General features: G+C 38.6%; 1 protein-coding gene across 1 annotated transcript in view; it reads right to left on the reverse strand.

Moving 5' to 3' along the window:
* MROH2B (maestro heat like repeat family member 2B) overlaps window positions 1–18,195 on the reverse strand; it is a 59,416-nt gene extending 41,221 nt beyond the window's left edge. Inside the window, exons 1-13 of the mRNA XM_059919069.1 lie at window positions 18,168–18,195; window positions 16,954–17,015; window positions 15,287–15,397; window positions 13,796–13,955; window positions 13,057–13,155; window positions 10,250–10,404; window positions 7,135–7,275; window positions 6,664–6,756; window positions 6,505–6,574; window positions 4,722–4,842; window positions 3,672–3,744; window positions 1,940–2,062; window positions 1,096–1,209 (exon numbers count right to left, since the gene is read on the reverse strand). Of these exons, the coding sequence (XP_059775052.1) occupies window positions 1,096–1,209; window positions 1,940–2,062; window positions 3,672–3,744; window positions 4,722–4,842; window positions 6,505–6,574; window positions 6,664–6,756; window positions 7,135–7,275; window positions 10,250–10,404; window positions 13,057–13,155; window positions 13,796–13,955; window positions 15,287–15,397; window positions 16,954–17,015; window positions 18,168–18,195 (1,350 nt within the window). The remainder of the gene's footprint in view (window positions 1–1,095; window positions 1,210–1,939; window positions 2,063–3,671; window positions 3,745–4,721; window positions 4,843–6,504; window positions 6,575–6,663; window positions 6,757–7,134; window positions 7,276–10,249; window positions 10,405–13,056; window positions 13,156–13,795; window positions 13,956–15,286; window positions 15,398–16,953; window positions 17,016–18,167) is intronic.
* Between the last annotated feature and the right edge of the window lie 6,985 nt (window positions 18,196–25,180).

The raw sequence follows: 25,180 nt of genomic DNA on the forward strand, positions 1-25,180 counted from the left end.
TGGGATCTTCCCGGACCAGGGCTCGAACCCGTGTCCCCTGCATTGGCAGGCGGATTCTCAACCACTGTGCCACCAGGGAAGTCCCAAGCCTAGCCTTTTTTAAACCGTAAGATTTCTCACACCCTTCCATATTGACCTTCCTACTATTATGACCCAGTTCCAGCCCCTATGAATCTCATCTCATCTCATATATAGACTCTTTGTGCTTAGTCTACTCTTAAATCAGTGTCTACTCTTAAATCAGTGTCAATACACTGATTTCCTACAGTTATCATTTAAAATGTTTAGCCTTTGCTTAAAATTTTCATTGGCTTATCAAGGACAAGGAAGGAATTTGGCATTTCAGAGCCTTTAAAGTCAGGCCTTAGACTACTCTTTCATCATTTACTACTAGATCAGAATTTCCCAAACTTTAATATGCATCAGAAATGTTGGAATTTATTTGCATGCAGATTTATGTGCCCCATGCCCAGATATGCTGATTCATTTAGGTCTGGCATGTGGCCTGAAAATCTGCATTTTAAATAAATAGCCCCAGTAATCCAAAACCCACACCTTAAAAAACCATCCCAGATAAAGCCTCTGATCCCCTTAAACTGGACTTTTGATTGTCTCCTGGCTGTGCCATGTATTTCTGGCCATTAAATCCTTTTCCAGGTTGTTTTGCTTAAGCAAAATGCAGATTCTAAGGCTCCTCCCCTTGAGGTTCAGGTTATATTAGGCCTCAAGTGAGGTCTGAGAACGTGTGCTTTTAACACCTTCCCAGATAAATGGGGAAAGTTTAGCTTTCACTGCATTAGAATCACCACTTACAATACGTGTCTAAGTATGTCAGGGGAAGAAGAAAAATAATATTTTAAGATGCTTATAAACTGCCATTTACCATCCAGGTATAAAAGATTATTTAGCTAATTTTACACCTGTTTTTGAGGAACTATTATGTGCTGGCACTGAGCATCCCAACATACTTCCTCTAGTCAGAGCATCAAAAAGCTGATGACCCATGGAGTACCAACTCGTATCTTTACTCCGAAATGGATGGAGCTTTAGAAAGGTGATCAAATTACCTATGAGTGGTGACAAAAGACCCCTTACCTGAGGCATTCCAATGATCAGAGGGTCCAGGGTTTTTAAGACCTCCAGGCTTGTTTCTTGGATACATTTCTCTCCCTTTTCGGTCTCCTGGGAGTTAGATTTTATTGGTTTCTCCTTTAAGAAAGATGAAATAGGTGACTTGTTCATAATCCCTGCTGACCTTACTTGGAGGTGTTCTTAGCCTCTGGGGTGGAGGATGCAGTCACTCAACTTAAAGGGCTTGTGGAATCCAGCAATCTTGGTCTCCAGTGTCTAATCCTGTTTTAAAGTGCTCTTTGGAGGAATGGGTTAGAAAAAAACACCCCTGGCTGAAGCAGAAAAGCAAACATTGTGAGGATCCTTGGACTGCAATTACTCCTTTTCTCCCTCAGGCCTTTCCCCTTTTTCTCTGGGGCAAAAATTTCCAAGGACACTGCTTCCTAGTGGAGGGGACTGTAATTTCAGTTGCAATGAATTTGCTAAGACTACTGAGATCTTAAGCACATGTTTTTCAGGCTCTTCATCCAAAGGAACCGGTGTAACAAGTATGGATGTTTCTTGTGTTCTAGAAACAATTCACTTTCTCTGCCTCTCTCCAAACCACCCCCAAGCTTTTGAGGCCAGGTTGCCTCCTTTTTAGGAAAAACTGATTTAACCTAACTTGGGTTTATTATAAGTTAAGAAGGATATCACTGAAAGAAAACCGAGAACACTAGAAGCTGAAAAATTTATTAATGAAAGTGATAAGGTTGAAATATAACCTCTAAGTCAGTTTCTAACTTGGACCACAGATATTTTTTTAAAATCCAGTTGAGTCAACTGAACTTGCTACAGGGCAGCAATCAAAATGGCGCCCTCTTCATACCAGATTCTTGTTGGACGTTGCAAACTGGGAGAAGATGTAGTCAATCAGTGGCCAGCCTTCCTGGGCTTCAATGTAGCATTTTTCACACATGGTTTGGATGAGGAGGAGGGCGGAATTCCTCACCTAGAGTAAGGAAAATGCATTCACAACATTTTACTCTGAATGGAAATTTAGATTCTCCTATTCTGTAACCTTCATGGATCATTCAGTGGAATCTTTCCAAAAAAGAGTATAAATTGAATGATCTTACTGTAATATATGGAGCAGGAAGTAATCTACAGGTTATGATTTAAGTGACACTGGCAAAGCTCTCTTTAACCAAAATCTTTCTTCCTAGTTCCCAAGACATATTCTCTATTACTATATATTATGAAACATTAGTAACTTTGGGCTAAAACATGGCCTCGCTTTAAAAATCCTCAGTGAAAGATACCACACTGAAATAAAGTTCCACAATTCCTTATCCACAAATTCAAACTCTAAATGACTCTGAAAACTGGGATTTTGTTTCTTAAATTTGGTGCCAACTCATTGGTAGCAAAACCCAAACTGAACTGTTTTAAAGCTATTTGTAGTCTTTACCTCTTTTATGTAGTGTGATATGCATACATTTTCTTGAAAAAATATTAATAGGTTTGATTGTGGGCTACTGTCACAGTAATGTTTTTCTGAAATCTGGAAAGTTGTGAATTCTGAAATATGTCTGGCTCTATGGATTTCAATAACGAGTTATGAACCTGTGTCACAAGCTTTTATTAATTTGGCTTCAATTAATTTATTGGATTGCTTCCCTGGGGGTTAGAAATCTCAGATCTAATTCCTTAGTGAACGGGTCTTTTAATGGAGGGTGGGAAGAAAATAATTTTGCACAAGGAGGAAGGGCCACAAGGTGGCAATTAACAATTAGCATACAGGGACTCAGTAATCTCCCTAATTAAGGAGAAAGAGGTATATTTTCTCTTTATTTTTGTCCGATTAGCTGGCCTTCCTTAAAGTTTCTGTGCTCTTTTATTCTACCCTAAATCCTAGCAATTCTTTGATTGGCTTGGTCAGTTACTGGGTCAGGTTTTTATATATAATCACTCCATTGTTACTTATTGCATAGCTTTGGTTATTTTAAACATAGTTATTGGTGACCAAAGCCTCTTAGGGGAATTTTTTCCTCTTCATTGGCCTCTGTGTAGGGCTTTGATCCAAACAAAATATGGTTTTCATACAAATAATACTACAACTGCTAATTTTAAAAATTGTTCCCATTTAAGTTCTATGTCTTTTCCAACGTGGAATACTTTAATCAAATAATCAGGAAATAATGACAAATCTATTGTGTGCAAGATTTGCTCTAGGTGCTCCCTGATTGGAAAACAGGATGTCTCTGCTCAGAACAGGGTTCAGGCGTTATTATTTTTTGGAGGAAGAAGTATTATCTTTATAATTAACAATTAATTTTTCAACTAATTAAATTTAAAACTTTTTGAAGAGCATGGCAGAGTGATGCTCTGGGCAAAAATCTTTTTTTTCCAACTGAGAAGCCCTTGAACTGAATGTTCTTTAGAACTTTACTTCGATAGAGTTTATCTTTTGGGGAAAGATGGAGTTCTTTTAAAAGTAGAATTGATCATTGAATTCTTTATAAAGCAGTCTCATAAGCAGATTCTTAGCCAGTCAAAACCATTTCATTTACTCCTAAAACTATCATTATCCAAATAAAAGTCCCCATTAATTCTCTTACTTTAATACTGAGGTCGCCCATGACGACTTTGACTGTTTTTTCAATTGAAGTGATGTGATCCCTCAACTGGGCTCTGAAAGATAGAGGGAGAAATTGACAGACCCGCTTCAGAAGGACTACAGTATGTTCTAGAATTGATGAAAACCCATTAGAGTTATGGTACATAGTTGCAAAGTCTCTGGTCCTTAATATTTTATGTTATTCAGTTCCCTCCTACCTTCTCCTTTTCCAGCTCTTTACACGTTGATTGCTTTTTTTGTTCTCTATTACATTTTGTTTCACCTTGTTTAAAATTTAGATTCTTAAGTGGATTCAATACATCATGCCTAATGGATCAGCTTTAAATTTCATAGACTACTTCATGTTTCTTCTGCCAAGTCTTCAGTAAATCCCAGGGTAAACTGAATTTTATAAAACTATTATAATGATTCACTTTGTTATAAAGCAGAAACTAACACACCATTGTAAAGCAATTATACTCTAATAAAGGTGTTAAAAAACTATTACAATGCTGTGCAAAAATGAATTGTCATATTTTATTGAAGCCAAGATATAATTTTATGAGGCATCATTATCTTATATTGTGCCGGGTGAAAAACTCTAGCGGCTGATGATAATTAAAGATGCTATCAATTATAAGATGCATTCTGATACTGTGAAAATATGTGCTTTTTGGAATTAATGAAATATGAAAATTTATTAAATTCTCCTCTTTTCTAAATGTACTAATTTTTAGAATATTGTACATTCTTCCCACCCACTCCCTGTTTATCAGGCTACTTAACCAGTTTACTAGCTCTTTTAAATTCTAGATTCAATTCTCAAATATTCTACTCATTTAGTGGGTGCATCCATAAATATCATGAAAGAAGAGAGGTAACTAGAAATGCCTGTTTAAAAGTAGTAGATTGTAGATAACTAAGAAAACCAAGCTTCACCTGAATATGATGCTCTATAAACTTCCCAAAGACATGGGATAGAATCAGAGACAGTGCACAAGTTTCAGTTTGCTTTTTGGTACAAAATAAACCACTCTGCTGTCATCTTTACTGCTTACCTTCAGCACTGATAGCCGATCTTAACAAAGTCAAGATTCCCATTCGAGTGGCTTCATTATTACTTCTCATTTGTTCATCAAAAAATTCTATCAGGTCTGCAGGGCTGGAATGGGCTGTGGGTTTAAGAAATACTGGAGTCATAAGAACTCATTTTCACCTTAGGTAAAATACTTGTGAATGGAAAGAGGATCATTCCATGAGGATTGTCAAAGTCACTCTTTGGTTGGTAACCAGATTTTATTATGTCCATACTTCTTTAGCATCACAGAATTAATTAAACAGTTTGGTCACTAAGAGAGCTAGACCCACTTCTATTCATACCTGTGAATGTAACCTTATTTGGAAATTAGGTTCTTTGTAGATGAAATCAAGTTAAGATGAGGTTGTCTTAAATCAATATGACTGGTGTCTTTATAATAAATGGATAGAAGATACAGACAGAGACACAGAGGGAAGCCGTGTGAACATGGAGGCAGAGATCAAAGTGATGCTTCACCAGCTGTGCTGCTGGAGACTTGCAAGGGTAAGAAGGAAGCAGGGAAGAGCGAAGAAAGACCTGGATGGAGTAGAGAGGTTTGGGTTGGAAATGTTAGAGATAAAGTGAAGAACTTAATTAGGTTGGGGCATAGAGAAGTGGAAACTACAGAAACAGAGGTGGTCAGTTAGGAGAGAACTAGACCATACTAGAAAGGTATGCAATGAAGTAGAGGAAATGACATATTTTGGGAGGGTGCAGGTGTGGGAGGTCTAGGATTGCTCTTGTCTCTTGCCCTGAGGGACTATATTAGAGTATAGTTTTGTATCCTGACCCTGGGAACTTGGTGCTTCCTCGACTACCTGTGTCCGGTATTCTAACCAGGTGATGGGTGGGATTGTGACATGAAAGCAAGAACAAAAGAGAGAGAGTGAAGGAGGGAGAGAGAGACAAGGGATAGATACTAAGAAATGACAAGGAAGAAAAAAGATGACTCTGGTTTGATAGAGTTTCAAATAATCTCAAATGCCAAGAAAAAAGCATTTCCTAGCCTTAGGGTTGCCAACTCTCACAAGTTTGCCTGGAAATAAACCCATGCATATATAGTCAATTAATTTTCAACAAAGGAGCCAAGAATAAACAATGGGGAAAGAATAGTCTCTTCAATAAATGGTGTTGGGAAAACTGGACAGCTGCATGCCAAAGACTGAAATCGAATTCTTACCTTACACCAAACATGCAAATTAAATCAAAATGGATTTAAGACTTGAACATAAGACCTGAAACTGTAAAACTCCTAGAACAAAACATAGGGAGAAGCTCTTTGACATTGGTCTTGGCAATGCTTTTTTTTGAATTTGATACCCAAAGCAGAGGCAACAAAAGCAAAAATAAACAAGTGGGACTACATCAAACCAAAAGGCTTCTTCTCAGACAAGGAAACCACCAACAAAATGAAATGACAACATATGGAATGGGGAAAAATATTTGCCAACCTTATATCCAGTAAGGAGTTAACATCCAAAATATGTCTGAGACTTTTCTGGTTTTAGAACTGAAAGTTCTATTTTCCTGGAAGTCCTTTAGTCCCAGGCAGATCCGGATGATTGATCACCCTACCAGCTGCACTTTTCTTGGGAGCAGGGAGGATAGGGAAATGCACAGAATACTGTGAGTTGAAGAAACATTTTGTGTGTATGTGTGAAAGTAACAAATGTGACAGCTTGCACGCACTTCATCCTTGTCGTCATCATCACCTGGAGACATTTTAATTAAAAACCCTCTGGATGCTGGGTCCTACCTAGAATGAGGAAACAATCTGAAGCTTCAATTTCATTTTCCTTTACTGGAGGATCTAGAACTCTGCACACCTGAATGAGAAGAAAAAAATCAGGTGGTAGATGTTAAAAAGAGAAAGCTGTTGAAAATGAAACAATCAGATCTGACAACATGGTCTTACCTGGCGGAGTAAATTGATAAAGATGGTCTTCTTCAAGGCCTTTGGAAGGCTAACGTCATAAAGGACTGCCGCGGTCAATATCTGTCTTAGGCTCTGGAATAAAAGCTCTGGAAGGTTAGTTGGAGGCTGCCTACGGAGCAGCGGCACAGGATGTGGAAAGCAAATCATTACTCATTACGTTTTGTGATGAGAACAAACCCATTAGCTTTCTGTGGTTACCAGTTGTCTTTAGTGATTCTGCTCCTCTACCTTGTCTAGTTCCCCAGCAGCTTGAACAGAAATTCCTTTCTGGAGTTTCCACCATCCAGCTATGCCACCGACTGCTTCTCTACCTCATATTTCCCAAGAGATATTTAAGTTCAGCTGCCCAAACACGGGTTTGAGTTCCTTGACCCCTCTTGGAAATTAACATCCTCCAGGATGATTGCTGGTCAACTATCAGAATCGGTTTCTTTAGGGTGTGGCTCTCACCTGAGTGACGTGGAAATCAATCTCTTTGTCTTTATACTGCTTCAGGAGCCAAGGGACCTGGCCCAGGGCGTATTCACAGAGGTCTTCCCGACAGAGCAGCAAGCTCACTGTGGGGCCGTGAGCCTTAATGATGGCCAAAATCTGCAGAGTCAGCAAACAAATACTGTTTCTCACACTTCATTATGCTTTCTGTACATTTCTCAGTATACCAGAAGCTTTAGATACCCCCCAAAAACCTTTCCTCACTGCTTTCAACCGAGCAAGGTTTCTTCAAAAAATGTTTAGGTTAAGATCATTGTATGAAGGAGAGTTATATTTGTATCTACATCTATATCTATATTGATGCTCATTTCAATATTTGCCCTGCTCTTCTATTTCTTTAACCTCTCTCTAATGGTCACTTTCTTTTACTATATTAACAAATTTAAAATTTCCCTTATATTAAAAAAATTCTTTGATTCCATATCATTTTAGCCCCACTGTTATCCTCATCCAATTCTGTTTCTCTTTCCTTTCTTGCAGAGCAAAGCTTTTGGAAGGAGTGGTCTACCTTTTTTACCTCCACTCCCCACCTCCCCTTTATTTCTGAATCCACTGTCATCTGGTACGAAAAATGAACCAGTACAAAATATAAATGCAATATATTGATGATAAAAATGTAGAAATCATGGGCTTCCCTGGTAGCACAGTGGTTAAGAATCTGCCTGCCAATGCAGGGTTCGATCCCTGGACCAGGAAGATCCCACATGCCGCGGAGCAACTAAGCCTGTGCACCACAACTACTGAGCCTGTGAGCCACAACTGCTGAGCCCACGTGCCTCAACTACTGAAGCCCACGTGCCTAGAGCCTGTGCTCCACAACAAGAGAAGCCCCCACTCGTCGCAACTAGAGAAAGCCCATGCGCGGCAATGAAGACCCAACGCAACCGAAAATAAATAAAATAAATAAATAAATAAATTTATTTTAAAAAATGTAGAAATCACAAAAATTAGGAGGAAGCAGAAAACACAGTACCCACAGTACTCATAGATAAGTACTGTCTGGTGTATTTTTAATAAGTTATTTCTTTATTTGACCTATTCTTTCCTATCTTTTTCTCTATTTTATTTTATTTTTTTTAAAGGGAACGCTATTTATTTATTTATTTTTGGCTGTGTTGGGGCTTCGTTTCTGTGCGAGGGCTTTCTCTAGTTGCGTTGAGCGGGGGCCACTCTTCATCGCGGTGCGCGGGCCTCTCACTGTCGCGGCCTCTCTTGTTGCAGAGTACAAGCTCCAGATGCGCAGGCTCAGTAGTTGTGGCTCATGGGCCTAGCTGCTCCACGGCATGTGGGATCTTCCCAGACCAGGGCTCGAACCCGTGTGCCCTGCATTGGCAGGCAGATTCTCAACCACTGCACCACCAGGGAAGCCCCTCTATGTATTTTAATTCCTTAAAAATTGACACCATTCTTTAATCTATAGTTCTATATTCTGCTTTTTCTACCTAATAAATGCTTTTTTTCCTATTAGCTAAATTTTGCTATACAGCAAACCACGTCAAAACTTAGTGGCTAATAACAATAACCATTTATTTCACTCAACACTGTGTGTCAGCTGGAAGGTTCTTCTACCACATTTCCATGCAGTAGACACGTTTCAAGATTTTTCTTTCTTGAGCACCACAGCAATGTCGTCTGTAGATCTGTCTCTGCTTCTTGAAAATCACTCCTTTCTTAGTTTCTAAGATCTCATTCTTCTTGCTTAAGCCCTTCCGAGGTTTCTTTTCTTTTGGTTTTTTAAAGATTTTTTTGATGTGGACCATTTTTAAAGTCTTTATGGAATTTGTTAAATATTACTTCTGTTTTATGTTTTGGTTTTTTGGTCACGAGGCATGTGGGATCTTAGCTCCCTGACCAGGAATCAAACTCGCACCCCATGCATTGGAAAGTGAAGTCTTAATCACTGGACCACCAGGGAAGTTCCCCAAGGTTTCTTATTTCTTAAAAAAAAGTCCTGTGTAGCATTCTTTATTATGTGGCCAAGACCACCTTCTGGGTTTCTTTTATTTCTGCCTCTTTATATCCCCTTTCCTCTCCCCACTTCCCCTTCTCCCACTGGACTCACTCAAGTATCACGTTATCCCATCTCTAACGTATGCTTCAGTGGGTTTTATCCCCTCTTTAGGGACTGCATGTCTCCTGTAGTGATGACTTCATGGGTTGCAAGCTCAGTTCCAGTGTCATGGCCTTTCCAGTGCTCACCAGGGATCAAATGCTTCTCTCCCTGTGCTCCCTTATTACTTTGTGCACCTTCTTGTTACTTGCCTAACTCTTCCTGTGGGAGGCTAGGAAAGTAGTCAGCAAATTTGCATTGAATTTTGTTTTTCAAGTGGCTTGAAGAAAAGACTTCTACAGAATATTTTAAAAATTTCGTGTTTGCTAATGATTTAACTATCCCAGCATGTTAAAAAATAAATGCTTTTAAAGCTCAAAATATAGAAAAGAAACTGAACTAGAGAAGGTAGCTAAGTGTTAAATCTTTTATAATATAGCAATAAAGAGATTGAAATAGAATGTAAGTTAGCCTACTTTAAAAAATTATAGCAATTAAGCAAGATAAGGATGGGATTATATATGTGAATGCACTTTGTAATCTATTCTTTATAAGTCATTACAGTATTTTGAAGCAGGCACACTCCTTCTTTAGATATCATTTTAATTCATTGTGATATTCACAGACACAGGAAATTTCTGTGGACTGGTGTCTTTCCTAATCAGTGACAGCCCAAATATGGGTTATGATATAGCCAGAATTCCATATATTTTGCTCATTTTAGTTATTTATTGTTCTCTGCACACTTTGGCATGAGAGTGGGGATTTGGGTCTGTTTAATCTCTGCTGTATCCACAGTATGGGAATGATGTCTGGCATGTCATGGGGACTCAATAAATATTAGTTGAAATAATGAGTAAATAGTGATTTGAAACAGGAAAAACAAAAGATTTTATAAACCTGATAAGATACAACCCACAGCTTTCCAAGAGAGCTAAGATGAATTATCATGTCAAAAATAGAAGAGGAAGTTCAACCAGCATGCCAGGAGAGCTAGCTGGAGGCATGCTGAACCCCACTCACTTGTGTGGGCGAGGTCGTGGCGGCCCACTTGTCCATGATATACCGGAACAGCATGAAGATTTTGTCAGAGAGGCGATTGGCATCCAATCTGGGGTAGGGGAAGTCTCTCCAGTGGTTGACATACTTGTAAATGGCTCTGCTGAACTTCTCAAGGGCTGCATTTTAAAAACAACCACAGACTGAGAAAAATATCAAGGTAGGTAGGACCATAATATAATTTGAGAAGAGTGTACTGATGATTAGCAAATGTGTAATAGTTTCCATAAAATCTTTTGACTGCATCAAGTAAATATATAAAAAGTGTTCAAGCCAGTTTAGTGAAATGTAAATTAAAACCATAATGAAATACTACAACATACCATCTGGAATTGCTAAAATTTCAGATAGTCAATGTCAAGTGTTGGCAGGACTAAGGGGCAGCTGATATTTTTACATTCTGCTGGTGAGAGTGTGAATGATTACAAACACTTTAGAAAACTGGCATTATCAACCAAATTTAAATATGCTTTATCTATGACCCAGAAATTCCACTCCAAGGTATACTTATGTGCACTAGATATGCATACATATGGGCACTAAAAAACTTGTACAAGAATGTTCCTATTCAATTATTTTTGTAATAGCCTCAAACAAAAAAAAATGATCCAAATATTTGCCAACAGGTAGAATGGAAAAATTGTAGTATAGACATGTAATAGTATACAGAAATGAAAATGGACTACAGGTACACAAAACATGTATGAGTCTCACGAATAGGCAAAGCTAATCTACGGTGTTAGAATTCAGGATTGTGGTTACCCTTGGAGAGGATGGAGAGGTGATGACTGGGAGAAAAGATGGGGGCTTCTTGGGAATTAGTAATGTCCAAATTTTTTCCTGAGTTGTGGTCAAATGGATGAGCTACTTTGTGACAATTCATCAACCTGTATATTTCTGATTTTTATGTTTTTCTCCATGTATGTTTTACTTTAATAAAATTAAAAAATCTTGGGCCTGCAAAAATATCATATATATCACATATATATTTGCATCAAATGCGTTAAATAATACTTTTTCCTTCAGCCCCTCATGCAATCCCTTTCATTAGATAGTAAAAAAACTGTAGTTTACTCTCTCAAGGATACCTCATCTACAAATAACTCTATGGAAAAGATCCCAAGTATCTTAGCTTTAGAGCTGGTCAGTTTTGGTTTATTCCTATCCCCTCCAAACTCTCTCTGATAATCTCATGTCACATTTTGTCAAATCCATTTTGCGTGTGTGTGTGTGTGTGTGTGTGTGTGTGTCTTGCACTGCCCTATAATGAGAAGGGATGGTGCCGGGTTTGTTGATGGTATCTGAAACAACAAGCACAATGTCTGTTTATTTGCTGATTGATTGAATGCATAGCTAGATGGACGGCTATTAAATTTTATACCTTTTCTTTACTGGCAGTCAGGCAAAGTTGCTTAAGACTAAAGCGCACTTAGATAAATTTATAACACACAGATGAGAATTCCCTTATTCATTGCCACGATGATTTCTGATTTTCTTTTCTTTTACCTTCTTGGTTATTAATATTGGAGGTAGAAATGCACTTAGTGGCACCAGCGTTTTTTTGCTGGGACACAATATTAGCTGTGATAGTAAGTAGGGAAAGTAAAAAATATTGAAAAGTGGGCTAATCTAGTATGGCAGTTTGAGTCCTTGAGTCAGACTGTACGTGTCTCTGCCACGTACCAGCTGTGTGATTGCAGGCAAGCTGTTTAAACTTTCTAAGCCTCAATTTCTCATCTGTAAAATGAACAGAAAATGTTAGCCACCTAATGGGGTCGCTATGAGGGTTAAATGAAATAATAATCTTAAAATACCCGAGGCAGTGCCCAGGCACATAGTAAATTCTCAATATTTATCAGATACAAATATTCCCTTTATTGAGGACAGACAAGAGGAAATGGGTAAAATAGAATAGAAAAGACTTGGTTGGTAGGTAAAGAAGATATTCCTAACAGTATAGGCTTTAAAACATTATAAAATAGTAGTGCTGGGGATGTCAGAGGTGGAAAGGGTCTTAGCAATCACTTCATTTGTTGTTGTTAGAGGTGAAATTGAGGTTGAGAGAAGGGCAGAATCATCTGATGGCTCAGTGACTGATCAGAAAAAAGAGGCCTGGTCTTCAGACTCATCCAAGAAGTCTCTCACTGTGCTGAAAATGCTTTTTCCAGGAACTCAAGGGCATGCTTTTCTCTGTAGATTGTTGATTACTGTAGATATATTTCAGTTTTGGGGTAGAGGGATTTGCGACCATAGCTTGTTTACCCATTTTCCTTGATTGTATAATTGCTTGTATTTTGATTAGATTGTTTACTTATCACTTTCACAATATTGCATTACAAAGGGATGCCAAAATTTAGCCTATGGCTAAGAGCTCATAAGCTCTCATAATCACTGTTTAAAAGCGTGATCCAACTGAAGAAGGAGGCTAGTATAAATCGACCTGGTGTAAGACAGTGGGAAGGATATGGACTGGGTAGTCATGTAGGCCTGGATGCCACCTCTCCATCTCACTGACTGTCACCACTCTGAGAAAATCGCTTAACCCCCATGACCCTCAGTTTCTCATCTGTAAAATGGGCGAATAGTACTTTGCAGAACTGCTGTGAGGATTGACAGAGATAACTCCTGAAGAAGGCCTTCCATGTGGTAGGCACTCAGTAAATGGTAGCTACTATTACTAGAAAGGACAAGAATGAAATAAAAGGAAAAACAAGACATTTGCTCCATTCATAGTCTGGTCTTAACAAAGAGGAAACCACAGGGATACCCACCGATACAGAAAGCTCCCTTCATCCCTTCCTCCTCGGCCAGCCTGAGCATGGTTTGCATGGTGAGCAAGGTCATCATCATGAAGGGAATGCTCTGGGACACTGCAGTGAGGAATCAATAAGCATTTCAAGGCTTCGTAGGGGAGGCAGATGAGGTGCAGCGGGAAGTTGTTCTCTATCCCTCCCCCACTGTAATGCCAGGCTCTAGTCAGAGAATCAATCTGTAGTTAGAGTCCCTTAAAATAAGGTACTGGCTATACGGCCATCTGTACCTGTTGCTTAGTAGCAATTACTTACTGGAATGATGATTTTATTTATGTTCGTCCCTCCCACCAGAACTTGCCTGTATCCCCAGGGCCTAGCACAGGTGATAGGTGCTCAATAAATATCTGTTAAATAAAGTGGTTTAGAAAAAAACATCCTAGGAAACCCTTACTTCATGATAAGAGTTGAGTGGTTTGCAGAATACGGCTTGTGGATAATGTGCTTCTGCAAACACAAAACCAGGTGAAAGGGAAAATGAGGGTGGGAGAGAGTCCAGACAAATTCAGAGCAGTGTGGACCCGTGACTGGCCAGCAGGCTCATCTATGCTCATAAACAACAGCCCAAATGCCGCTATCAATGTTCTTTAGTATAAAAGAAGGGAGACATCCTCTCCTTTCTGCTGTTTGCTCCCATTTGGGTTTACACAATTAGAATGATAGTTTCCCAGGGAAAATGTGGACACTACTCCCTCTGTACCATAGCTCGTTGACAGTTCAGCCAGGGCAAGCACAACGAATTCATTTGGTAGCTCCAGGATCCTGAAGTTATTTTGTACTTCATACATCACAGAGTTGAAATCATGTGCAGCGAGAGACACCAATACCTCTCCAGCTAGCATCCTGATTTCTCTGAGGATCTGAGGAAGAAAAGGAAAATAACAATAACAACTAGGAAGAGCGTAACGAGTCAGCAGGGGGGAAATATTGATAGTTTACATAATATTTATAAGTTCCTTACCTTTTCAATAGAGGGAGAACAGGCTGTTACAAACCCAGCGTGTAAGACTCTAGGGTAGGTGTCAGTAGCTGGGAAAGCAGAGGTAATTCAAAAGCACCTCAAAGCCGGGTTTTAATAGGATTCTTGTAAACTTGGGGCAATACATGTTTTCTTGTTAATTAATCAGGTACCATGAACATAAGATTTACATTTTATGTTGAAGTGATATGAATTACTGAAGGGAATGGAGAACAAAAAATGGGCTAGGATTTGGGCTAGAAAAACCCAAAGCTAGCTAGAGATTTGGGTTTTAGTATTGTCCTGATCTAATTATCCTTGATGTTGGAGATATTTGGAGGGACTTCTGCTTTTGGTAATAGTGAACGAGGTCAATTTGATCAACTTTCCTGCTCAGGAAAATAAAAAGTGCTGGGCAAGATATTCAAAATATACTCATAGAAACATCAAAGAGATCACAATATAAGGTGGAATGAATTACTGAATTGAGATCTGTACAAGACTGGAAATCCAGAGAGATAAGCCCTGCTTTTGAGGCTGCTTTGTAGCATTTTGGGACAATAGTCAGAATTCAGGGCCAACCAATAGTGAGATCCTGGTCATCTCACCTCTTATCTTTTGGGCTAAGACCTCAAAGGGCTGCATTGATATGAAAGGTTAAATAGGCTCTCCACAGACTGTAGTGCAACATTGAGTCACAGAAGTTGCCCAGAAAAATCTCAAGCCCTGAAATTAATCATAGATTGTTTGTGCCCTTGGCAAGTAAACAAGTAAAAATTCTTTCTGGAAGGAAATAACATTATTTTAAGACTCAAATTATTTCTACAAATAATTTTTCAGATACAGTGTCTAGTAGATATAGATAAGTAGGCAGGTGAAGAGATAAGAATTCATATGGGAGCCAAGAAACTTCGGTTCTAGTTATTTGTTCTGTCAATAGATAGCTGTATTACTTTGCAAACAATCTCTCTAAGCACCAACTTCCTCATCTACAAGTGGATGGGATATTACTCCTAAAGACTTTCTTAGCTCTACCTCGGTTTCCTCATCTGTGTTGGGGTAAATAATATGTGCTGTAACTGTATCCAGGTTACCATGAAGAACTAATAAAAGTGACCTGTGGTCCTGGCAGTGATGTAGAAAACTTTATGGATGTCTGCATGGGTGCAGTTGGGTTAGGTAAAGACCTGTTGCTGGTCCTGACACTGACTCATCATCAAGGATCAAACTTACATTGTCATCTCTCATGTCCTTAGAAGCGTAATAAATCAACCTTTGGACAATTGCATCATCCAAGATGTCAGTATTCTGAATAACGGAAGTGAGATGACCATAAATATCTTCCTGTGAACATACAAGGTTACACACAGAAATTTGAGTTGCAAAACTAAAGGAGTCAGATAAAGTCCAAATGAATAACACCATTAAACTAAGCAACATATCTCTACTACACAATGGATTTTATATATCCTAAGTGGGACTTCCTTAACATAATATTTATCTTTAGGAATCAAAGGCTTATAGGTAAAGCAAAGTTCATTCTAAAACCTATTTTAATTTGACTACATTTCTATGGCAAAATCTAACTGAAGGTAGGGGTGGGCTACCCAACATACTAAAGTCTCTTGAAATTCACTGTTGTTGGGCACTCAGGGCAATGGAAATGCCTATCAACCTAATTGTTGCTCTTACTACCAGAGAGTGACTATGGCATTAAGGAATACAATGCGATTCCCAAAGAGGCTGCTAAGTTATGAAACTTGTTCCTAAAGGGGATTTATAGGCCCTTACTTCATTCATGCCTTTGTGGAGAAGAAGTTGTAAATCCTTTTCCACAGAGCTGCAGCCTCTGGGACTGATATGGCTTGGCAGATGCTGGTGTGTGAGGGCTCTTCTCAATCTCTTAGGTGGCCACATGGCCTTTGGAAGATGAGAGACCGGTGTTCTGAAATCTCCAAGAGCCTCAGGCATGCTACGTTGAGGTACTATGCCTATGTTTAATGTGTGAAATAACTCGCTTTGCATAAGGGATTCTAATATGGAGTCAGGGTTGAGAACCACTGGATTAAGGGATAAAGGTGTAGGCACTGCCCTTCACAGGGAGGCTATGTTGAATAATGATTAGGAGCATTATTTTGGAGTCAGACAGGCTTGTGTTTGGATGTAATCCTGCTGTTCTTAGGCAGGTAACTTCTCTGGGCCTCACTTTTCTTAGTTGTCAAATGGAAATAACAATACCTACATCATAAATTTGTGAGGAGTGAACATAATACAATGCACTATTGTTTAGAAAGCATCTAGCTCTCTCCAGCCTTAGGTAAATGTTCAATGAACAGTAACTGTTGTTATTTTACAAAAGGTTGTTGAAGCCAGAAAAGCCTTCAAATCTCAGAGAAATAAATCTCTAATTGTGAAACAGCATTACAGATGAGTAGGGGGGGATCTTTGGGGATTTTCATAGGAGCCCTCAAATTCCTTACAGGACATTTGGTCCTGTCCAAAACATTCATAAGACATTTGGTCCCCACAAAAAGTCCTTGACATGTTTTGTACAGGACCAAATGTCTGCTAACCCTCAAATTCCACAGGAGGAGTCTCTAATCCACATGGTTGTAAGTCTGACATCTCCCTTTTTCCACATCTATCTGTGTAAGGTTATGTAAGGGGGCAGTCTTTTGCTAGCTTCTACAGTTGGATACTCTGAATCCTCAAATGCCAAATATCATTGTTTAAACATTACAATGACTTCCATTAAAACTGCATTTTCTGAAAAACTGAATGCCACTTAAGAAGCAGGAGAGAAAAGGGGAAGTTGAAGCAAAGAACGATGTAGATGAAATGTTGCATTAACTGGATTAGAAAAAGTGAATGGGGAAGAGACTTTTCTCTATTTTCCTTACCTTGCTAATATTATCTTCCTTGATCAGCATGCCGAGAGTGAGGTTAATCTCTCCAAAAATCCCTAAAATGGACAGGAAAAGAAGAAATAAGAACATGCTGAAATGCCCTCCTGTGAATTATTATGCGATGGTTACCTCTCTCTCCTTCTCATTCTCTCCTTCTCTCTCTCTCCTCTCTCTTCTTTCCTTCTCTCTCCTTCTTTCCTCTCTCACCTCCTCCCTTTCTCCTACTCTTCTCTTCCTCTTGACTGCCACCTCTTTGATGGCAGGAACTGTGTCTTATTCATATTTCTTATAATTGACATACTTGAAAATAGAAGATGCTTAGTATTTTTCAAAACCTGAATTAAACGTGGAGGGGAAGATAAAAGATGCTAGATCCCTGTTTATCTCTCCAGTCATGTAGGCATCACCCTATATCCTCTTTAGCAAGGCTCAGCTCTCAGATTCCATGAACTGAATCCCTTACACCTGACTTGAGTAGGGGAGGGCAAGAGTGTAATAGAGCTTGTTATTTTCCACCTCCTTCCTCATTGCCCCCACCGCCCGCCCCCCAACTTATTTATTCACATACTCTTTCTCTCTGACTTCCCTTCTGGCCCTCTCAGGTCCCTCTTCTGGTATCATGCTCATGCAACCTTGTTCTTTTCTGATAATGATCTAAATACTTTTGACTTGTACCTTCCAGGAATTATTTGAATAAAGCTTGTTGGAAAACTGAAAACACATATTTGAGTCCAGGGAATTGAGCAATTTCACACCACATGGCAAGTTGGTAGAAGGGATATTTCTCGATGTAGTGATTTTCCACAAGCCTCCAAATCAAACAACATAACCCTTTAGAACAGTCTTTTTTGGCAAAGCCGAATATTTCCAAAAGACTCTGCCAGTATTGAAGATTAAATAAGAAACTGCCTTTCTTTGTGTTGTAGCCCCACTTTCTCCTCAAGTAGACTATACATTTTTAAAGAAGGTAGGACACAATTATCTCTCAGGCTCCTAGTCTATCATTGGTCCTTTACAATCCATGTGATTTTATTATTTTGGAATAAAGGGAGAGTAGAGAGAAACAATCTTACTTTAGCATAGCTTTTCATAAAACCTTTTAAGGTGTACAGATCACCCTCAATGATGTACACCATTCCTCACCTCACATATGCATATCGTGACACAGACACAAAACACCTAATTCCTCAGGATCCGACGATGCTCACCTGCAGATTCCTCTGTGTCCTTGGCCATGTCTTGGCTGTTTCAGGCTCTCCAAGAGACGGCACCTAAGTATCAGAAATAATAAGGCTAACAAATCGAAGAAGCAGGTTGGCAAGTTTCTCACATAAGGTTCACATAAGGGTCTCTAAATGGAAGTCCCTCCACCACTTGATTGGCACAATGATCTGGAAGCTTCCAGTGATGGGCTGCTGCTGAGAAAGATGATGCTGTATTCTACCACTAGGACATTTTCTTGCTTCTGAGCTCCTGCTGACCAACAAAATGGCTTCATCTCACTGAATAGTGTCCTTTTGGTGGAGACCAGAGTATCTGAGAAGGAAGAAATTAGAGACTGAAACTCAAACAATTTTGGTAGACCAAAGGAGTTCTTCTCCCTAAACCTGGGTCCATTGATCACAGATTTGGGAATGGTTTTCAGTGGTCACTTTACTGGCCTGGTGTTGGTCAAGCCTTTATGGTGATCTTGTTGATTGTTCTACTTGGTGAAAGTCAGTCCACAAACTGGGCATGCTCAGTGGACCGGAATGCCCGTCAGGGGCAGTTGAATGGAACCTCCAACTGACAGCAGCAAAGCAAGACCTTCTCAGCCTCCCTCGCTTTCTCAGCCTCCCTCGCTATGTCCCCTATCACTGACTTGATCTGGATACTGCCCTCACTCCAGGCTCAGGCTTTTTTCTCTGACTCCATTCTCTCTTCTTGTTTTCAAATCATTCTTTACCTAGACCTCTTGGCTATAATGCTTTCAACTTTACTAGTACTTCAATCTGTTCTCAACTCCCCCCCACCCCAATCCTAAATCTATATACAATTTCTAATGTATGTCCAGATTGTAAGTTAAGGTGGCAGATGTCAGAGAGAGTAGGAACTGGGTACCAGCAATCTATAGGTCTGGGTGTGAAAGGTGCCAAGGAGAGGGGCTCACAACTGTCCTCAGCTGCTGCTTCTTCTCCAGCTCTCATCTTCCCTTCATTAAGGATATTTCCGATGCAAAGGTTAACTGCTTCCAACTAAACCTTCGGACTCATCTTCCTTTGCATAGATACTTTGCTCTGGATCTATTACAGGGGTCTTCAGTAAGCTGGTGGTTAAAAACATTTTCAGTTTCCCAAATCAGCATCACTGTTTCTCAGAGTGTGGTCCACAAGTGTCTTGTAACAGTTGTCCTTATTTAATCTGGTGTCCTTATTTAAAATATCCATTCCCAGGGATACCTCACACCTGGTAAATTACAACGAGGTTTGGAATCTGTATTTTTAATGCGTACCCCTAGTGATCCTTGGGTTCACTAACGTCTGAGAGACACTGGCCAAGATCCTTGTGCAATCACCCACTAGTGGATAACTGAAAATTTAGCACTTACTTGAAGGGTGTTCATTGTGTTTGGGCGAGAACAGCAGCTGTTCATCTCCAGAACCGTGACTCACTCACCCACTGGAGAATAGACCACAAATTCGTGTCAGAGAGGTAACGAGGTGATGAGAGGCAACCCGAATCTCTTAATGTCTTATAGGGAAATAAAAATGTTGAAAATGATGTACCCTTAGAATCTTAAAGAACAATGTACAGTAGCATCAATACTAAGAAAGCCAGCCATTTAGGTGATTGTTGTAATCAATTTCTTACTCTTTTCGTGAATTGTGACAAATAATTTTTTCGAGTGTCTGTACATAAAGATTTTCTCAATTTCATAGAGATTTGGGAAGCTAGGAGATGATTGATTTATACTGACTTTGTAATTTATTCATCAGGGCAATCAAAAGATCTTTTTTGCTAAATATTCTTTCAGATAAAGCAATTTACCCATCAACCTCTCTTTTCATAAGGTAATATTGCAGATAGATTTTTAAAAAGTCATTTTCCCATTATTTCCTACTCTTTATGCTAAGCTAGCACAATATGAGTTTGATTTCTCTGAAGCCCTAGAAGCGTGCTAAACCCTAATTCTCAAAGCTAATAAGATGGCAGGTGCTAACTAATGAAGTATTGTTTCTAGATATATGATTGCAGGGGAGTTGATATTCAACTTGCTAAAGAACTGAGGTGTCTCCCTGGGTATAGTGTAACCACTTCCTTTCAGTGTGACTTGTCCAACGATACTACCCAGCCCTAGGAGTACTATGTTCCCAAATGCAGTGTTATCGGACAAGAATATTAATAAGGCAGTAAAGGAAAAATATAAAGCTTTGGGAGAATAGATATATGAAGATAATATCAAAATATTATAGAAATTTTAATTTTGTGAAAATAAAATTTTAAATTTTTGTGGTTTTAATGGTTTCATCATAGAGTACAGTTCATTTAAACCTTAACATGAATCTTTTTATTCTTTAAAAGAAGTGTTGGATTTTATAAAAGATATTAAAAATGAAATTAAGCTCTGATATTTTGGGGTTTGTTTCAGGATATAAGCCTAATTCCTTGTACTCTAGTACATAAACGGGCAATAAATATGACATGGCAGTTTCATACAGAAGTAGATTAAATATGTCTCTGTTATAAGTGGGCTCCCATTTTCCTCTTTTGATTTTCCCTTCCTCTTTCCTTGCTCCCTCTTCCCTCTCCTCTCTCTCCTGTCTTCTCTTTGTTTCTCTCCTCCTCTCTGGTCTCTCTTCCTCTCTTCCTGTTTCTCTTCCTCTTTCTTTGCTTTTTCTTCTTGTAGTAAACAATAACAACAAAAGAATGATGTCCAGTATAGTTAAGTGTGGTTCAATTCAACACACATTTACTGACTACTTGTTGGGCAAAAAGCCCCGTGATGGGGGTGTGTGGAGGTACCATCATGAGAGGTCACGTCCTAACCTCAAGGAATTTGCAATCTATGGGGAGAAGCCAGTCCACTGACACAACTAACTGACAAATGATCCAGAGCAGTAATAATTATGCTAAGGCATAAACCAAGAGCATAACGAATTGTGAATTCTGTCCACAGAGCACAAGGGTAGTGCTTGAGATGGTGTTTGAAAGTAGAGATGAGCCCTCTGAATAACATACAGAAAAACTCATCTTCTTTCTCTAAGTAGAAGACAGCAGACCCTCTAATTAACCTATTCCTTCATCAATATGAATAGTGAACATAAATAATCTCATTTTCTTGATTTTTTTCTATTTATTTACCAAAATTTAGACTGCTATTCAAAGCAAATGTACAGTGTTCAGCCATGATACTATGATAAAACATATATTCAAAATACTTTTTTTTCTTCAGAGCAGAATTCATGTAGGAAACAAAAATAAAATGAAGAAACAGTATGAGATTTGGAGTTCAGAAACTTGGATTGTGTCTAAATTCTGCTACAAACTAGTTGTATTATTCTGGGAAAAATCAGTCTCTCTGGACGGAGTTTGAGTTTTCAGTTGCAAAGATGAAACAATCAGGTTAGTTAACATAAAAGTCATTCCCTGCATGAAGCAACTTTGTTTTCACTTTCACAGTGATACCAAAACCAGGTATACTGTTATTTTTAATCCCTAAACAACAAACTTATAAATGAATTGTTTGGACTGTGCCTTTTTGTGGATAGGGAATTTCTGATACTCTTCCCCACATAAACCCAGCACGGAGACTTCCTTCGTCCTTGCACTGATAGCAGGGGCCAGTGATGTAGGGAGAGGAATTTGGAGGAGCATCTAGGGATTGAACCAAGGCAACTGTGGACAGCAAAGGAAGACACATGAATGTACTTTCACAAAGCCTCATAAAATGACTTGAGCCTCAGTTAATGATTCTTGATTAATAATCCTCAAGAGACATGAGCTATGAATTGCTAATCTGAAACATGTATAAACAGCACTTACTCTCCTGTATATTATTAAGCATGCTGCATTTTAAAATTGAGGCTATGGTTTTAAAGTCATCCCTCAGGAATTCAGAAGAAGCTTAAGAATTTAGTCTTGACAAGGGAACTTGCTGATGGATTTATAAAGTGGTTTCACTCTCAAGTGATAAATAATTCAAGCCTCTACAGATGAGTAAGTAATTTTCTAGCAAATTGTTTCCCCAAAGCCTCTCATATTAAGCATTTCTAGCTTCATTACTAACAGGTGTCAGGAGAAGAACACAGCCTGACTTTGTAATTTGGAGTAGTGAGAGAAGCGACAGGAGACCTTTGTACCTCTGAACACCATGCCTGGTGGCCTGACATCATGAGAGTTGGTTTTCTGCTTTCTGAAGCTTATTCAACCCTAGTCAGAGATTTTAGAAGGACTAGGTCTTAACTGTCTCGGTGACCTCTTGGACCCTCAGGTTGCATTAGTGAGAAATGAAACATCATCTTTTTGGCTGAGGAATTCACCTTTAATGGTTTCTAGATAATTCAAAGTAAGATTCTTTCATTACCACAGCGTTTCAGAATGAATTACTTGGGTCCTGTAACTGCATAAGTATACAAATCTTAGAAGAAACAATCATCAGTATATTTTTAAGGAATAGAAAAATAGTTCCAGAAATACAATATTCTTTTCAGCTGTTTCATTCATTGTGCTCTTATATCTCCAACAAATATTTCTAAGTTTTGCTGTATTAAGTTTTGTAATGATTATTTTTTACTTCAGAGAAAATAAATTAAAAATACTATAAAAAAGAGACAATTCCATTGCCTATGGGTGATTATCTTATATTTAGAAAGAAAAATCTTTTACTTTTGTTTTTGAAGAAACAATCACGTTTCTGTTGTTTTTTGTAATAAGTAATCTTATTATTTTTATAAGATTAAAAACACATTTCTAATTCATGATTTTGATGGTTTCAGTGGCTTCTAGGTATGCTGTAAAAATGTGGATATCTTTTTTTTTATATCTTTATTGGAGTATAATTGCTTTACAATGTTGTATTAGCTTCTGCTGTACAACAAAGTGAATCAGCTATACGTATACATATATCCCCATTTCCCCTCCCCCTTGAGCCTCCATCCCACCCTCCCTATCCCACCCCTCTAGGTGGTCACAAAGCACCGAGCTGATCTCCCTGTGCCATGCAGCAGCTTCCCACTAGCCATCCATTTTACATTTGGTAGCGTATATGTGTCAATGCTACTCTCTCAAAAATGTGGATATCTTCACCTTAAACTTAGAAACTTTTAAAATTCTACAGTGGTTCAATTAATTTTGTAAAAACAACTTATTAAATAAAGCTGTTCAAAACATTTTAATCAAGTGATAGTAAACTATTAGGTAAAATTTCAAATAATAAAATTTCTGGTTACAAGTCACACTCAAATATGAGTAGGAATTTTTGCTGGAAAGAAGGCAAATCACAAGACCATACTCTGGATCCAGGATTGAGAAACAAACATAAATTTCATGGCTGGTCCTTGCATTGATGTATGTAATTCTTCCTCTGCTTCTGTAGTGCACAGAGATGAACACGCAAGTTCAAGTAGAGGAAACTGGAGCCCACGACAGCATTTTGTGCTGACTAAAATAGAAAAGTAGATATATTCATTAATAAATATTAGAGATGTTTAACAGTAAAGTTACTTGATCTACCCAAGGTTCACTTTTATCTTCTACAAAATGGTTAGGTGAGAAGATTAAATGGGTAATGCAAGGGAAAGACATGGCACCAAGTTTTCATTAAGTTATTGTTATCTGTTATTTTGTTTGTGTTGTTCTTGTTCTTGTTGAATTTATAACATATACGGAAAACAGACTAATCAGGCCACATCATTCCAGCAGCATTATGCTTATTGAAGTTTTAAGAGTATGGTTTCTGATTTTAAGAAAACGTGTTTTTCCAGGACTTTTTATGAAATAATCATACTCATGATATAATCAATCTAATTGTTACTCAATAGTAGTTACTTCTTAAGCATTTCTCATTTATATTACATTTTGTCAAATAATATTCCTTAACTCCTCACTGCTTCCTGATAGTATATTAATTCAACAAAAGCAAATATACAGATCATTTTACAAACTAAACTATGTGATTTCTAAGTCTGTTTCTCTTTATTGATTATTTTTATTTCTCTTATTGGTCATATTTTCCTCCTTCTTTGAATGTCTTTTTTTCCCCATTAGATGATGGGCATTATTAATTTTTTTCTTGTCAAGTGTTGAATATTTTTGAACTTTGTTCTGTGACACAGCTAAGTTACTCGGAAACAATTTGATCCTTTCCGAGCTTGCTTTTAAGTTTTATAAGGTGTGGGGACCAGGCAACCTTAATATAGGTCTAATTTAGCCCCATTACTGTTACTGAGGTGATGCCTTTGTCAGTACTGAGTCCCATGAGTTATGAAGTTTTCCACTTTGGCTGGATTCTCTGTTCAAGAGTTCAATCCACCGCTAACAATACCTACCCAAAGATAGCATCAGATTCCACAGGTAAAGGGTTCAGTCCCAAAAGACTGCCCCACACCCCACTCCCCACTTTACATGCCAGTCACAAGCCCAGGTTATCACCTGTGCTTCTGACCTACCAGCTATAGATTGGAGTTTCCCATGAACCCCTCCTCGGATTCCACTAATTTACTAGAGTAGCTCACGGAAACTTAGTGAAACATTTTATTACTGGATCACCAGTTTATTATAAAAAGCTATAACTCGGGAACAGCCATATGAAAGAGATGCATAGGGCAAGGTATGGGGAAAGGGCACGGAACTTCCATGCCCTCCCCAAGTGCATCATTCTGCCCACATCTCCCAGTGTTCACCAACCTGGAAACTCACTGAACCCTGTCCTCTTGGGTTTTTATGGAGGCTTTATTGCTTGGGCTTAATTGATTAAATTGTTGACCAATGGTGACTGAATTCAATCTCCAACCCCTCTCCCATCTGCAGAGGTCATGGACTGAAAGTTCCAATCATCTTAAGCTGGCTCCAATGGCAACTAGTCCCATCCTTTGATGCTTTCCAAAAGTCACCTCATTAACATAACAAAAACTTCTTTATCACTCTTAATACTTAGGAAATTCCAAGGGTTTTAGGAGCCCTGAGCCAGGAACGTGGATGGAAACCAGATATATATGACAAATATGTTTTGGTCATCTGAATG

Source organism: Balaenoptera ricei, chromosome 3 (assembly GCF_028023285.1).
Source record: "Balaenoptera ricei isolate mBalRic1 chromosome 3, mBalRic1.hap2, whole genome shotgun sequence".
Classification (NCBI taxonomy): Eukaryota; Metazoa; Chordata; class Mammalia; order Artiodactyla; family Balaenopteridae; genus Balaenoptera; species Balaenoptera ricei.